The sequence below is a fragment of the Eutrema salsugineum genome, unplaced genomic scaffold (assembly GCF_000478725.1).
Source record: "Eutrema salsugineum unplaced genomic scaffold, Eutsalg1_0 scaffold_1, whole genome shotgun sequence".
Lineage (NCBI taxonomy): Eukaryota > Viridiplantae > Streptophyta > Magnoliopsida > Brassicales > Brassicaceae > Eutrema > Eutrema salsugineum.
The window spans coordinates 19,571,064-19,587,296 of record NW_006256909.1 but is presented as its reverse complement, the minus strand read 5'-3'; the positions used below and the strand labels follow the sequence as shown (position 1 = coordinate 19,587,296).

Genomic DNA, 16,233 nt, shown 5'->3' with positions numbered 1-16,233 from the left:
TCTCACTCTCACAAGGCCAGATCTCTGCTTCGCCGTGAATCAAGTAAGCCAACATATGCAAGCTCCGACAGTGTATCATTGGGGTATGGTGGAAAGAATTCTCAGATACCTCAAAGGGAGTCCAGGACAAGGCATTTGGATGGGAAAGAACAATAATACAGAGATTGTGGGATATTGCGACTCAGATTGGGCTGGTGATCGTGTTGATAGAAAGTCAACAAGTGGGTATTGTACTTTCATTGGTGGAAATCTTGTAACCTGGAAGACTAAGAAGCAAAAGGTGGTCTCATGCTCAACCGCAGAAGCTGAATATAGGGCAATGAGGAAGCTTACAAGTGAATTAACCTGGCTTAAGGCGCTCCTTAAAGACCTTGGCATTGAGCAAGAAGGTCCGATTACAATGCATTGTGATAACCAAGCTGCTATACACATTGCAACAAACTCGGTGTTTCATGAGAGAACAAAGTCTATTGAAATAGATTGCCACAAGGTCCGTGAGAAGATTGAGGAAGGTGTGGTGTTACCGTGTTACACAAGAAGTGAAGACCAGTTGGCTGATATTTTCACTAAGGCTGCAAGTCTTAAAGTTTGCAACAATCTCTTTAGCAAGCTAGGACTTGTGGACCTTAGTCGCCCTTGATCGTAGTCCTTGATCCATGGACATCACACTCTTTTTCCCTTAACAAGGTTTTGTCCCATGAGGTTTTCCTTGTTAAGGTTTTTAATGAGGTGATGCTCATGGGTCTTCAAGCTTAGCAATCTAAACAACTTCGATGGCTAAGCTTGAGGGGGAGTATTGGTCAAGAAAGGTTCTATGCTTTAGGGCTTGAATCGGTGTTAGCCTTTAATAAGGAGAGAAGGCTCAAGGGATCACGTGTGATGTTTAAGGAAGAAGAGAGTTGGTGTCCGTACAATGGTCCACCCTTGGCGCGTCGTTTACACTTGGTCTTGTGACCGTTGGAGCTGTCACTATCTCTCGGGATCCATGCTCAAGACTCACATGTTTCCTTATGTCTCTAGCCACTTTCTTTTGTATTGTAGCTTAGCTAAACCTAGTTTCTATTCTGTCTCCTCTATATATGTGTCAAAGACGAGAATGAATAAACACACTACTTTGGGAACTCTTTCTCTCATCTCTTTTGCACACTCTCTCATATCTCTTTATTCTGCTTAGTCTCTAAATATTCTAACACAGCATTTTGCCGAGAAACCCAAAATTGCTCCTTTTCACCATTTTTGATCATTCCAACTCCATTTCTTCACCTGAATCACATCCTCCACTCCAAATTGGCTCCAAAAGCACCTGTTTAATACTCCAAAACATGCAAAACTCTCTTGGACCTAATGAAATCTCCTAAGTCCTAAAACAATGCCTAAAGACCTAAAATGCATGAGATAAGACATGATTTGGACTAAAATATGTACACTAAATGATGCAATTTATGAATATATCAACTCCCCCACACTTATCCTTTGCTTGTCCTCAAGCAAAAAGAACAAATGAGAGAGAGAGGTTGAATGCATTGGGAGTTCATATTTCCTTTTAGAGAGAAGTGATCACAATGAGAATTCAAGTTCATGCTCAATTATGCAATGCAAATCCATACTCAGATATATATATCAACTCAACAAGGAATCTCCACAAGTTCTCCTCTCTCAACTCTTTCACATTCATTAAACTTTTATCAGGTGAATCAAATGATGCAATGTTTAAACAAGCTGGCTTGGCTAGGGAGAGGCTATGAGATTAGAATGATCTCATCAGTGTTCAAGCGGGTTTAATGCAGCAAAAGGATCTCTCTATGAATGACCAAACTTTGCAGAATGCTAAAGGTAAAAAGCAACCTATGCATACAAGGGCAAAGACTCATCACACCCCAAACTCTACTCAAAGCTTTCTCACTTGCTCACTCTCTCAAGAACCTCACTGTTCACACTCATTTTCCTCTTCACTAGGGGACTTACTTTTCATTTTCACTCTCAAGTCTTGGAGTTCAAAAACTTTACACAGCTCTTTTTCTTTTGCAACCTCTAGCCTCTTTTTCTTTCTTTTCAAAACATTTGAGCTCTTTGGCTTCTTTTCTTTTCCTTTTACTTAGAGGCTAGACTCTTTCTTTTCAAGACACCAGAGCTCACTTTCTTTAACTCAAAACTCCAAGACTAATTTCTTTTTCTTTCATTCCCCTAGCTATTTCCACTTTCTCTTTTCCACTCATCTCACCTTTTTCCACTCACCAACAAGTCTTTTCCCCCACACTTATTCCTCGCCAACACTCTCAGTTCCTTGATGTTGGAAAACAGCACTCAATGAGACCTGCCCTTGTCGCTCTAAACCTAACACTTTCTGCTAAGTTTGATCCAAGGTGTCCTTTCAATTCACACACAAACATTGGCTTGAAAGAAGGATGGATTCAAGGTGAGGGAACTGATCCATGATGTGGATTCAGCTACTTGAGCTAAGGAAAAAGGGCGGTAAAAACAATGGTTCTAGCTCAAGTATGTATGTCAGTATCCACAAGCTTATTCAAACAATGCATCACAAGATATTTTCAAGTCAAGTTCAAGGTTTTCACTTAATTAGAGTTTAGTTCAATTCAAACTTGCTTCTCAGATTCAGATCGTTTCAGACTTTGCAAGCACAGAATAAGATTCAAAAGCATATTCAGTTCAAGTTCTCAAAGTGATGTACTCTCTAGAAAACCTATCATTACTCCCTGCAAGATGCAACCTATATGATGCAACTAGACTCGATCCTAAAAAATGTGAATGCAACTAGAATGAACATTTTTTGTGAAAATTTTCTAATTTTTATATGCATTTAGATGCAACTTCATGAGACTCAAGACTCAAAGTGGAAAATAAGATCAAAGAAAACATGATTAGTAAACACTAAACTCCTCCCCCACACTTAAATAACACAGTCCCCTGTGTTATAAAAGCATGAGAGAGAAGTGAAAGGCAAAAGCAAGAAAAATGCAAAATGAAAAATTAAGAACTAGATGCATATGTACAAAGAGTTTGGAGAGTTACCAGACTTGTTCATGATGGAATGGAGGTATTGGACATGGAGGAGGATGCTGGTGCTTTGAACCCTCTGCTTTGAGTCAAGCCTCTCAAATGGTCCTTTTTGTTCATGCTCGTTCAGGACCCCTCTGCTTAGCTATGCCGAGGCTTCTACACCGAGGTGGACAAGTTTCTGGGTAAGTTGCAAGTGCTCCTCGGTATAAGCTCAAGAACACCTCGGTTTGGACTCTCCCGAGGCATACACCAAGGCCATGTTCACTGCTCCTTTGAATCGCAAGGCCGCCTGCTTTGAACTCTCTTCTACACCTGTTCCTTCAAGCTACACAGCTAGAACACTTCTAGAACCTGAGATCACTTAGCAAACCCATCAAAACGTTCTGAAAATACTAATGAAGAGATTAAAAAGATCTATATACAAGGATAAGCTTGGGGTGTCTCCCAAGAGCACTTTGTTTAAAGTCACTAAGTTTGACTTTTCAAAACCTTTTCTTAGTGAGGGAGAGGAGGAGCTTTAATGCTCCTTGTCATGTCCATGAATTCAAGCATGAGGTCCTTGTTCATCAGCTCTTGGACACCACCAGATCCCTTGTCTATGAGTTCTTGTGTGAGGATAGCTCTGACTTTGACAAATGGTCTTGATCTCACATTGCCTTTAAATTTGTATTCCACAGCTCCACCATCAAACTTCCATGGAGTGAGAGTTAAGACTTCAGAAGAAGACACAAGAGTGAATGGTTTAATGCTTGTTGGGCGCTTGTCTTGGGACTCTGAACCATCGCCTTTGTTGCTGCTGATCTCTTTCTCACCTGGTGTAGGAGGTGGAGGTTCCAAGCAATCCTCATCATCACTAAAGAACTTCTCACCATCAATGAACTCAAGATCAAGCTCTCTTTGGTGATCACAAGCAGCAAAAGGCTGATCGTTCTCTTTCATTCTACAAGTCCCCACATACTTCATCTCTAAGTGTTGAAACTCATCACAGAGACTTAGAGACACATAAGCTGGCGGTTCAATAGTTTTTTCTTCTTTCTGCAGCTGTTGTTCGGCCTTCTCTTCAGCAGCAATCTGAACTTTGTCTCTAGAAGCTCCATGGACGTCTTTTATAGCTAAAACTTCAGTTCCAAGGGTCACCTCTCCACTGAGTTGCTCAATGTCCTCATTGTCTTGTGAAGAAAGACCTCTAGGAGCAATGTCTTCTTGTGGACTATAGAGTAGACGTTCTATCTCCTTTATAGCAGCTTCATGATCTTTGCTCTCCATGTGATTCACTTGAGAGGTTAAACTCTCTATTTTGTTATGGAGGTCATTGTATGAACGCTTTATTCTTGTTGTGAGCTCATCTTGTCCCTTTAGAAGTTGTTGGAACATGCTGTTCAGCTCCATTTCTTGAGGCTTTGAAGCAGCTTGCCTTTGTGGAACAGACTCTTGCTGAAAACGAAGCTCCACCTCAGTTTTACCATCTTGACAATCTTCAGTATCAAGCTCTTTGTATCTTGCATTTCTCTTGGCCAAATTCTCAACAAGTAGCTCTCCTTGTTCTATGGTAAGAGTTGCAAAACGCCCATTGCTAGCTGTATCCAATGTCCATTTATGCTCTCTATCAACTCCCCAATAAAAGATAATAAGGATAGCTTCTTGTTGGAACCCATGATGGGGACAATCTCTAGTGTAGCCTTTAAGTCTCTCCCATGCTTCATCAAAGGTCTCATGGATTCTTTGTTTGAAGCCCAAGATGTCTTTCCTAGCTTGGATAGTCCTTTGTATGGGATAAAACCTTTGGAGGAAGATCATCTTGCAATCATCCCAAGAATTTACCAAGTGGGATGGTAATGCTCTCTCCCATTTGCTTGCCTTTTATCCAAGTGAAAATGGAAACAAGATGAGCTTGATACTGTCTTGGGGCACTCCTCCTGTCCTAAATGTGTCACACAACCTCTCAAAGCAGTCCAAATGATCATATGGATTCTCCATGCCAGACCCCAAGAACTTAGTTTCTTGAATCAACCTGACCAAGCTTGCTTTGATCTCATAGGCCGCAGCTTCAATTGGAGGAGGGTGGATTCCATACCTCTTTCCATGACTACAAGGAGTGTCACAGCTTCCAAAGAAAACGCCAACAGTTCCTTGATCAACTCTCCAATTGCAACTCTTAGTTATCAATTCGGCACCAAAAACCCATGCTTTCTCAGCAATCCCTCCAAAGTCTTGTTCACAAAATGAGATCCTCCATCAGAGATAACAACCCTGGGTACTCCAAATCTTGGGAAGATAATGCTCTTGAACAACTTCATTACTACCTTGGAATCATTGGTAAGGGAAGCAATGGCCTCAACCCACTTGGACACATAGTCTACAGCCACAAGAATATACTGATTCCCATAAGATGAAATGAAAGGCCCCATGAAGTCAATTCCCCAGCAATCAAAGATCTCAACCTCTAGGATTGGGTTTTGAGGCATCTCACTCCTCTTTGAAATGTTCCCATGCCTCTGACAGGCATCACATGCTGACACAACTAGCTGAGCATCTTTGAACATTGTGGGCCACCAAAACCCACTCTGAAGAACCTTGGCCACAGTCTTGAATGCTCCCATGTGACCCCCAAAAGCTGAACCATGACACTCTTGCAACACAGGTTGCATCTCTTCCTCAGCAAGACACTTTCTATACAGCTGATCTTTGTTCAGGACATAGAGGTAAGGCTCATCCCAATGGTATCTTTGGACATCTCTGAAGAACTTCTTCCTGTGGTAAGCATCTAATTCAGGTGGTTCCACTCCACAAGCAAGATAGTTCACAATATCAGCAAACCAGGGCATCCTCTTCTCTTGAATGTTATCCACTTCTTCAAATTCCAAATAAGAATGGAGCACCATCAGTGATTCCTCAGGAAGACTGTCATTAAGAGGCACTTCAGAGTCTATTCTCAACCTTGAGAGATGGTCTGCAGCTCCATTCTCTATACCCTTCTTGTCTTGTACTTCCATATCAAACTCCTGAAGTAGAAGAACCCATCTTAACAGTCTTGGCTTGGCATCTTTCTTGGTCATCAGATACCTGAGTGCTGCATGATCAGTATATACAATAACTTTTGATCCCACCAGGTAGCTTCTGAATTTATCAAAGGCAAAGACTATTGCCAGCATTTCCTTCTCAGTAGTAGCATACTTCTCTTGTGCAGAGTCAAGTGTTCTACTGGCATAGTAGATAATATGTAGCTTCTTGTCTTTCCTTTGCCCAAGTACTGCTCCAACTGCAAAATCTGATGCATCTGTCATAACCTCAAAAGAAAGGGACCAGTCTGGTGCTTGGACAATTGGTGCACTGACTAATGCATCATTGATCATCTTGAAGGCCTCTTCACATTCAGCATCAAAGATGAAATCAACTTCTTTACACAACAGCCTTGTCAAGGGCCTGGCTATTCTTGAGAAGTCTTTGATAAATCTTCTGTAAAACCCTGCATGACCAAGGAAACTCCTTATCCCTTTGACTGAAGTAGGAGTTTGCAGATTCACCATCACTTCCACCTTTGCTCTGTCAACCTCTATGCCCTTCTCAGATATCTTGTGCCCAAGAACTATTCCTTCCTGCACCATGAAGTGGCATTTCTCCCAGTTCAACACCAAGTTATGCTGCTCACATCTCTCCAAGACCTGTGACAAATTAGAGAGACAATCCGAGAAGGAGGAGCCATAGACACTAAAATCATCCATGAACACCTCAACCTTCTCTTCAATGATGTCAGAGAATATATGCATCATGCAACGTTGAAATGTGGCAGGGGTATTACAGAGACCAAAAGGCATTCGCCTGTATGCAAATGTGCCATAAGGGCAAGTAAATGTTGTTTTCTCTTGATCTCGGGGATCTATGGGAATTTGGAAGAACCCCGAGTACCCATCGAGAAAACAAAAGAAGGGGTGGTTTGCAAGCCTCTCTAACATCTGATCAATGAAAGGCAAAGGAAAATGATCCTTCCTAGAGGCTGCATTGAGCTTTCTATAGTCTATACACATTCTGTGTCCTCTGACAGTCCTAGTAGCTATCAGCTCATCCTTCTTGTTTTTAACCACTGTGATCCCACCCTTCTTGGGCACAACATGAACAGGAGACACCCATCTTGAGTCAGAGATTGGGTAAATTATCCCTGCCTCAAGAAGTTTTAGTATCTCCTTCTTCACCACTTCCTTAAGGTTGGGGTTAAGACGTCGTTGATGCTCAATAGAGGACATAGATTGGTCCTCTAGGTGAATCCTGTGGGTGAAAATGTCAGGAGAGATCCCTCTAATATCAGCCAAAGAATATCCTATGGCTCTCCTGAACTTTCTTATCTCACTAAGCAATGCACTCTCTTGATGCTCTAATAAGCTATCATTGATGATTACTGGAAATGTGGAGTTTAAGCCCAAGAAAACATACCTAAGCCCTGTTGGTAGAGGCTTGAGCTCAACAGGGGGTGCATCAGCCTCATTCCAATCCTTGTCCAAGCTGCTTTGGCTGGTATCTGATCCTTTGATAGCAAAAACCTCAGAGCCACTTTGTTCCAGTTCCAAAAACCTTGTCTCAGGACCCAGCTCTCTAGCATTGTCCAAATACAACTTGTACCCTTCACTTGCTTCTCCTAAGAGCCCATTTTCTCCTTGTTCTTGAGTTAGAGCAGCTTGAAGAGGATCCTCAGTGTTCAGCTCCTCAAGCAACTCATCAGCCAACTGATCCATTGTCTCCACATAGAAACATTGACCTTCAATGGTGGGTTTCTTCATCATCTCATTCACATCAAACTTGAGCTTTTCAGACCCAAGTTGAAGCTCTATTATCCCACCTCTCACGTCAATAATAGCTCCTGCAGTGGCCAAGAATGGCCTGCCCAAGATAAGAGGATCAACTGGTTCCTCATCCATTTCCAGCACAACAAAATCAGTTGGAACCTCAAAACCACCTATCTTAACAGGTAGATCTTCCAACATACCAACAGGCAATCTAACTGATCTATCTGCAAGGATAAGAGAGATCCTTCCAGGTTTGAAAACTCTAAAGTCCAGCTTCTTTGCTATGGAGAATGGCATCAAGTTGACTGATGCTCCTAGATCACAAAGACATCCAGAGAATAGAAGAGGTCCAATGGCACAAGGGAGTGTGAAACTCCCTGGATCAGTCAACTTCCTTGGAATGGACTTCTTCTGAATGATAGCACTGCATTCATGACTTAGTACCACCATGCCTTAAAGTTCTTTGGTCTTGTTCAGAATGGCATCCTTCAAAAACTTACCCATCTTTGGCATCATTAGGAATACATCAATGAGAGGCATTGTGAGTGGTGTCTCATTGAGTGCCTTCTCAAATACAGCTCTTGCCTTGTCCACAAGTTGCTTCTTAAATCTCCCTGGAAATGGGAGCTTGGGTTGGTATGGAGGTGGTGGCACATATGTCTTTTCTGGTTCAGGTTCCTTTGCTACCTCTTTACCCTTTTCTGTCCTTGGTTTCTCAGCAACTTGATCATCTTATAAGGCTGCCTCCCCCTCAGTTTGATCATTGCCCTCAATGATCACATTGTTGTTCTCAATACCAGGTAACTCCTTTCCACTCCCCAGTGTGATGGCCTTAGCATATTCCTTGGGGTTGGGTTCTGGTTTTCCAGGTAGGTGACCTTGGTTCCTTGAGCTTGATGCCTGGTTTTGCTTCGGTTCCTTGATTTCCTGCTGCATGGCTGCATTCTGGCTTGCAAATATCTGTTGGCCCTGAAGTAATTGTTGCAGAATACCAACCATATCTGTCCCCATATGTGGCTGCTGTTGAACCGTTGGTGGCTGAAACTGTTGTTGAACCGGCGCCTGTTGTTGGAACTGTGGTGGACCAAACCCTGGTGGTGTCTTTTGCTGCTGTGAACTGAAACTAGGACCTTGAAATGGTTGCTGTTGCTGACCAAAACCCTGATTCTGAGCAAACTTATTCTTAGGTTGAAAAGACCCTTGAAAGTTGTTCTTGGGAACAAAGTTCTGTGGAGCTTGAGGATAGGGATAGAGTTGGTCTTGTGGGTTAGCTACATTGGGGTTCCTGTAAGAAATGTTCTGATTGGCATTACCATACTGATATCTCTGGAACCTCTGATTCCCAATGTAGTTAAGTTCCTCCTGGGTAAGACCTTCTTCACTTATGTTCTCAAAGATTTGAGAAGGTTCCTCATACTCTCCTACAAAATGCATTGGCTTCTGAGTGGTGAATTACTTGTCTAATTCACTCCTCAACTCCTTTACTTCCCTAGTGAGCCTCTGTTCTGAGCTAGAACCTTCAGATCTATTTGATCTGTCATAGTCTTCACCATAAGTATCATTGCTCATTGCTAAGTTCTCCACTAGCTCTAAAGCAGCATGTATCTCCTTTCCAAGAAAGTTCCCATTGGAAGCAGTATCCAGCTGGTTTCTAATCTTGGGAAGAGCTCCTCTATATAGTGTGCTGAGAAGGGAAGCCTCACTAAACCCATGGTGTGGGCATTGGTTTGTGTATCTCCTGAATCTCTCATATGCTTCACCAAAGCTCTCATTGCTGTGCTGAGTGAAGCTAGGGATTTGGTTCCTCAGTTTTGCAGTTCTTGAGGTGGAGAAGAACTTAGATAGGAAAGCTTGCTTGCATTGCTCCCAAGTTTGAATGGAGCCTCTTGGAAGATTCTTTTCCCATTGGTGAGCTTTGTCACCAAGACTGAATGGGAATAATCTTAGCTTGAAATTGTCCTCAGAAACTCCATTAATCTTGGTCAGGTCACACACTTTATCAAATTGATCCAAGTGTTCTAAGGGATCTTCCATTGCTAATCCATGGAACTTAAGTTCTGGACCATATTCAACAAGGATGCCTTCACTTCAAAGTTGTTGTTTTGCACAGGTGGTGCCTGAATACCAGCTCCATACTGATGAGCATTTGCCCTGTCATTTTCTCCAACATAGACCTGTGGTTGCTCATATCTCTTTTGCTGGTGTTGGAAGGGCTGATGTTGGTGGTGCACCTGTTGTCTTTGCTGTACATTGGCCTGATGCCTCTGCTGATGAACTGGAGCTTGTCCCTGGTGGACATAAGCTTGTTGGTGCACCTGTTTCTGATGAACATGACCCTGATGTAGCCCTTCACCAACTCCATTACCAGCTACATTACCAGCTCCATTACCCTGAGCCTGTTGCTCCTGAACTGGTTGTTCTATGTCTACCACGTGCTCTCTTTGTTCTTCCATATCAGCCTGATCAATCTGTCTTCCACGCCTGTCCCTTCTCCTCCATGGTACCAAAAGATTTATGTTGTCGTTGAGAGGTAAAGGTGGACCACAGCTTCTTGATCAGGACCTGGTGTTCATACACCTAAAATCACAAACAGAACTTGAAAGTAATCAGTAAAAACAAGAAAATAAGCACTTGATCTCAAGAACAGATCAGAGCTTAATGCTAAACAATCCACAATTTGGCAACGGCGCCAATTGATAGACAAGACTTTTTAGGGTCTCAGGGCTATCAATCCCTTTGTCAATGTAGCACAAAGAGGTTATCAATCCAAGAATGTGGTGATAGACACTAAGCTATGAGATCAGATTCTTAATTCAAGCATACAAGTGTGGTTTTGATTGACTAATGACAACTACAAAGATAAAACAGGATTAATGACTAAAGAAGAGCTAAACAATGACAAGTGATATGGATATGATATGATGGAGGCATTCTAGACATGATAATTGGCTAGGGTGCTTTGGTGCTAAACTAGGAATGCTAATGACAATGATGAGACATAATTCAAATGATTAAGAGCTCTAATCTAGATTAATCCTCTCATGAAGGTATTAACCCCTATACTAATCCATTTTAAAACCAAATCATCATTTGTGAAATATGAATCAGTATGCATTAATAAACAGTTCTAAATGATCATTCAAGCAAATACTAATACATCATCATGCAGCAAATGCTTAAACCTCTAATACAGCTCTTTCAGGAATTTCATCAAACACTTTTGGTGCATGAAATTCCCAGAATCTAGATCTCAAGTGATATGCAAGGATCTAGCATAGAGAACAGCTGTTTAGAGAGATGAATCAATGAATCTAGCCTTAAGCACTCCTAATCTAACACTTAAGCACCCTAACCTACACATCTAGAACCTCATTAAGGTGACTACTCACTAGTCATACTAATCTCTCTTAAACCTTTGCAAGTTGAGAAGATTAGCATGATTAACGATGAGAAATGGAGATGGAGATGATAGATTCAGAAGAAAACAGCTTTAAACACAAAAATCTCTTAAACTTTCTTGATTAAACACTCGAATATCGATATTTCTCTTCTTAGTGGAGTCTTTTCACAAAAGAGGCAAGAGACAAAGGGGAATAAAGCTTAGTCCTTGGGAAAAAACCCTAAAAACTATATATATGTCTCTAAAAACGAACCGGGTCAGCCCGGAACAAACCGGGTCCTGACCCGGCTTTAGTGGATAAAGTGGAGAATGTGCGAGTTGGTCACCATTACTCCCAGGTCGCAGGCTCAAGTCGGTGTAGATTGCGAGTAATCCTGCGGTTTAGTTCCAAGTGCGGCCAACTCGCATGCCTAAGTCGCACGATTGTGGACTTAGCATTTTTCTTGCTCGGGAGCCTCGGACCTTATCCAGTGATAGCTTACCCGCACTTCTCAACTCGCAGCTCAACCTCCAAACATTCATCTTCAGGCTTTGCGAGTTAACCAAGTCGCAAGACTATCTCGCAGCATTCAAAGCAGCTTGGACCACTTCGCATTCCGGGAGGAGTAACTTCCAGGATATTGGTCCGAATTGTGTGATTCCCGTTTCAGAGGACCGAAGACTCATATATCTTCAACTTTGGTGAAGAAAGCTTCGGTGCTTGGGAAGTGGAAGGTTTCCTGGAGGGCTCGTCTTCGAAGTGCATTGACACGATCAGAAAGAGGCTTATAGACGTGTGTCCATTCCGGAAACGTTATCTTCTTGTTCACAGCTCCGAATTGAATGACCTCAAACGTTCTGGAAAGAGGACTCAAATATCTCGGATTCTGATGAAAGCCCCGTAAACTGAATCGGTCTGGAAGTGCACCGTCCTTCGCATTCTTCTGAGCTCATCGGGTCGGTCCAAAACGGCAGCGAGACAGGAGTTCCTTCCGACGAGCTTAACTCTCTGCTCACGTGTCCGTATTCTATGATTCTACTTGCTCTGGAACCTTGATCCAATGTTCTCCAACTTTGATGAAGCATCCGACAGCTGAATCGGACCGGAAGGTTCCCCGGACAGGCGATTTCGGAAATGTGTCTGCACCCGGAGATTTTGGCTGAGAAATTCATTAGCCGGTACGCGTTTTGGCCGATGAATCCACCCGTGGTACGTGAGAATGGCCGAGAAAAACCTTCCTGGTACGCGAGAATGGCCGAGAACCTCCTTTCAAGCTTTGATCACCATTTCTCTTCCTGGATTCATCTTTTCAGCTCCAAATAGCTCCAAATACACTTGATAAACACTCAAAACATGCAAAGACTCATTGGGACCTAATGCAACTCCTAAGTCCTAAAACAAACCCTAAGGACCTAAAATGCATGAAATAAGACATGATTTGGAATGAAATATGCAACCTAGATGATGCAAATTATGAACATATCAATGCATCTGTCACCATTTCATGCATCCTATCATGATCTAGACCTTGATCAGATTGATACAGATTAGGCTGATGACCGTAATTCGATTCATCAAAATCAACATGACTTTGATAATTACTACTACTACCAGCATTCCCATGAGTATTACTGCCATATCCTTCTCCATGTAGATACCAAACAAAATATTGCGGCATAAATCTTCTATTTAATAAATGCGTCCACACGGTTTTGGTTAGTGTATACCTCGTATTCTTGCATTTCAAACAAGGACAAAACATCTTCCCGCTATCTTTCGTTCTCTCCATATTTTTGGCCTGATACATGAATATTTCTAACCCGTTCTTGAATTCTTCTGTCAACGCCCCATCTGAATCTTTACGCATATACATCCAGCTTCTTAGCTCGTATATAGACATCTTGAAATAAACCCAATAATACTATATATCTCTTTCTATTTTTTGGACAATAAAAGAGACGGTCTCTTGTGTCACGTGTAGCCACGTGAATGGAGTAAACCTTTTAATATTATTACTTCCTTTTTTCAAAGAAATAACTACTAATTGGGTTACCAGCAATGGACAACCCAATATATCAGGATTTACAACACTATACTAAGGTTTAAGAGACCTAAAATGGGTCTCCAGGATGCTGATGCTCTTATGTTTGAATGATGATGTGTTGTGAATGAAAGAAGGAATGAAGATGTATTTATTACAAAATTTTGGACTTTACGACGCTTTTACGACAATTTTTTACATCGCTTTTACATCCAACCTTCATATTACGACGATTTTACGTCGATTGTGCGATAAAATATTTCATCGACATTTGTTAGGTAAACATGTTTTAAATGTTCTTCACCTACCGTCTTTGTCGACGTAAAATCGTCGTAACTATACATCGGATTTGGATCGTCGTAAATTCGTCGTAATGTTACATCCAATTTACGACGGTTTTGCAATAAATATCAAATCTCTCTTTTTCGATGTATAATCGTCGTAAAGCGTCGTAAATTATTCATCGTAGTTACGATGGTTTTCGACGTTTTGTTTTTTCCTCGTAAAATCGTCGTAAATGCGTTGTATATTTGCGACGATTTTTAAACCGTCGTAACAGACCGTTGGAAAACGATTGTTTTCTTGTAGTGTAATACTCTATGTGTGCTCTATGTGTGCGTTTATGCACGCTGGAGCAGCTTTGTAAAAAAGCTTCAAGTATAGTGAAACAGTAATAAAGTATATTATTGTTATAAGAATCTCATAAGGTATAGAAAGTTTAAATAAATTATAAACAACGCCTGAACCTTTACAAGTGTTTGAATATATATATATATATATATATATTTATGAAATCATTCCTAAATACTTATTGTATAATCCTAAAACCAATGAAGATGTAATCAACTTGCTAAAAACTGATGAAATTTCTTCTTATAACAGTTGAAAACATTCAGAAAGGTGATCTGCATGTACTCCTATTGTGTCCTCCTACGTTGCATCTGCTACATTTGTGTCCTTGTGATTTTGAACCGGGTACACCAAATTCTCTAACTGATATCTTTCTCCTTGTCGGAGGTCTCCCACTCGTTTGCTTACAAGTAGGTGGTGCGCATGAATATACTTGTACAAAATCTGGGAAATCACAATTTGTCAAATCTCCACATGGATGAATGTTCTCAGCATATGCTTTAGCCCAGGTTTCCGTCAAGTAGACCTAATCCACATACTTGTTCTCATCCTTGTTTGTACGCTTAGCTGCAGCAATAGCATGGACACAGGGGATTCTGTAGATGTTAAAAACAAGACAAGTGCACTACTTGTTTTCCAGATGAACAATGTACTTCCGAGTCTCGTCCTTTATTTCAAACTCATACGGATCTACTTGGAAAACATCATGTTTCATTGCAGCATTGTATCTCTCTAACATCGTCTTCAGTACTTGTGGTGTGACGAGCTTTTTGTGTTTAAGAGCTTTTTCCCGATGTTCATGAAACCATGTTATGAGAGTTAACCTAATGGTCTCATAGAGAGACATTATGGGCAAGTCATGAGCCAATTTTATAATCGAATTCAGAGACTCTGCAATGTTGGTTGTCATGATATTGTATCTGTTCGAAGGTGCATACAAGCAAGACCACAAGTTAGAAAAGACTGAGCAACAATTTAATAACATTCCTAAAATCAGTCATGCTGTTTAAAAGTTTTACTTACCTGTTCGAAAGTGCATAAGAGCGAGCCCATTTTACAAAATCAGATTCTTCCAAATATGCTGCTAATTTGGGACTTCTGCTCCTTATGTCATTGAAGATGCCAATGAACTCATAACAAGTGTAAGTATCAGCTGCAGCTTCTACAAGCGGCAACAACCCAGTTCTCCCATACTTTGGTGTTATATTCCTCAAGAGATGGATTCTGCAAATACCATGATGTGCAAGCGGATAAACCACTAAAAATACCTTTGCAATAGCATGAACTCTATCTGAAACAAAGACCAAATCAGACGCTTCAGGGATCACGAGTCCACTAAAAAACCAGGTCCACACATGTTCGTTTTCAGAGTCAATTATCCCAAACGCAAGCGGATACAACAAATAATCTCCATCTTGTGCACTACCTCCAAGCAATGTTCCCTTAAAGTTTCCCTTAAGAAAAGTACCACCCACAGCAATAACTCTCCTCATCAGCTCAAATCCTCTTATCGATTGACCAAAAGCAAAAAAGCTGTATTTGAATTTCTTTCCCTTTGGATCCATCTCAAGATAAACCTTTGATCCAGGGTTTTTCTCATTAACCTTAAACAACCACTTTGAGAGGTTTTTATAGCTATCCTTGTGTGTCCTCTGATCAAATCCTGAGCAAACTCTTTTCCAAGCTTGTTTGTATCTAATGTGTACACCATGGTCGAGTCTGACTTGCTCCATGATTTGTTTTGGATTAAGACCATACTTCTTTTCTCCATAATTGCTGCAGATTAGAGTCCCAAGCACCTTGGCAGTTGCTTGCCTATGGTTGGCGTTCCTATGAGTTGTATCACAGTTGTGTTCACTTACATAAGTCCTCACCACAAAGAAACAGAAGAAAGGAGCTTGGTTGCACGCATCCTCCAAGTGCAATTAGGATCAACTCGAACTTCCAATCCAAAGCCCATTTCCTCATTTAAGGCATTAACTCATCCTTGTTCTTAAAATGTTTATTAACATATAAATAAAAAGAGTGATGTTGATCAACAGAGCAGAACACAAAACATCAATAGTAGAACATGTTGAATTGTCGTCTCCATTTGGTCCATGAGTTAGCTACACAAAGAAAGCTTTTAGGAAATACTTAGGAATACATATAAGTTATTTAGGAAAACATATCTTAAAAATCCAGAATTTCTCTTGAACCGTGCAAACACTAACTATAATTACTTGCATTACCTATTGATTTCCTTGATTGAATGAAACATCTAGATGAGAAACAGTAGGTGCAGTTGCAGATATTTGTGTGAGTTGGGTTGAATTTGAAATGCCAATATGAGAAATGGGAAGATTTGACGCAAGCCGTAATGTATCAGCACACAAAAATCTGTTTG

General features: G+C 41.1%; 1 protein-coding gene and 2 non-coding genes across 3 annotated transcripts; 2 read left to right on the top strand and 1 right to left on the bottom strand.

Annotated features, from left to right (window-relative positions):
- Positions 1-4,666: 4,666 nt before the first annotated feature.
- LOC112082487 lies at positions 4,667-4,772 on the top strand. Its single transcript, XR_002897160.1, has one exon. It is a non-coding gene; the product is annotated as a small nucleolar RNA R71 (small nucleolar RNA).
- Positions 4,773-4,878: 106 nt separating this feature from the next.
- On the bottom strand, positions 4,879-15,807 carry LOC112082145. Its single transcript, XM_024149244.1, has 5 exons — positions 15,722-15,807; positions 14,871-15,677; positions 14,501-14,767; positions 14,387-14,443; positions 4,879-5,104 (listed from the first exon to the last, which is right to left on the bottom strand). The coding sequence occupies exons 1-5, from the start codon at positions 15,805-15,807 to the stop codon at positions 4,879-4,881; spliced, it is 1,443 nt and encodes a 480-aa protein (XP_024005012.1).
- Positions 9,502-9,608, top strand: LOC112082454. Its single transcript, XR_002897128.1, has one exon. It is a non-coding gene; the product is annotated as a small nucleolar RNA R71 (small nucleolar RNA).
- Positions 15,808-16,233: the final 426 nt, after the last annotated feature.

What these genes read in the sequence shown, in the direction of transcription:
- LOC112082145 (XM_024149244.1), bottom strand. Translation starts at nt 15,807, where the DNA reads ATGGGCTTTGGATTGGAAGTTCGAGTTGATCCTAATTGCACTTGGAGG. An exon ending in TCTTATGCACTTTCGAACAG is followed by an intron (nt 14,768 to 14,870) that starts GTAAGTAAAACT and finishes ACCTTCGAACAG; the next exon opens with ATACAATATCATGACAACCA. An exon ending in ATAAAGGACGAGACTCGGAA is followed by an intron (nt 14,444 to 14,500) that starts GTACATTGTTCA and finishes TAACATCTACAG; the next exon opens with AATCCCCTGTGTCCATGCTA.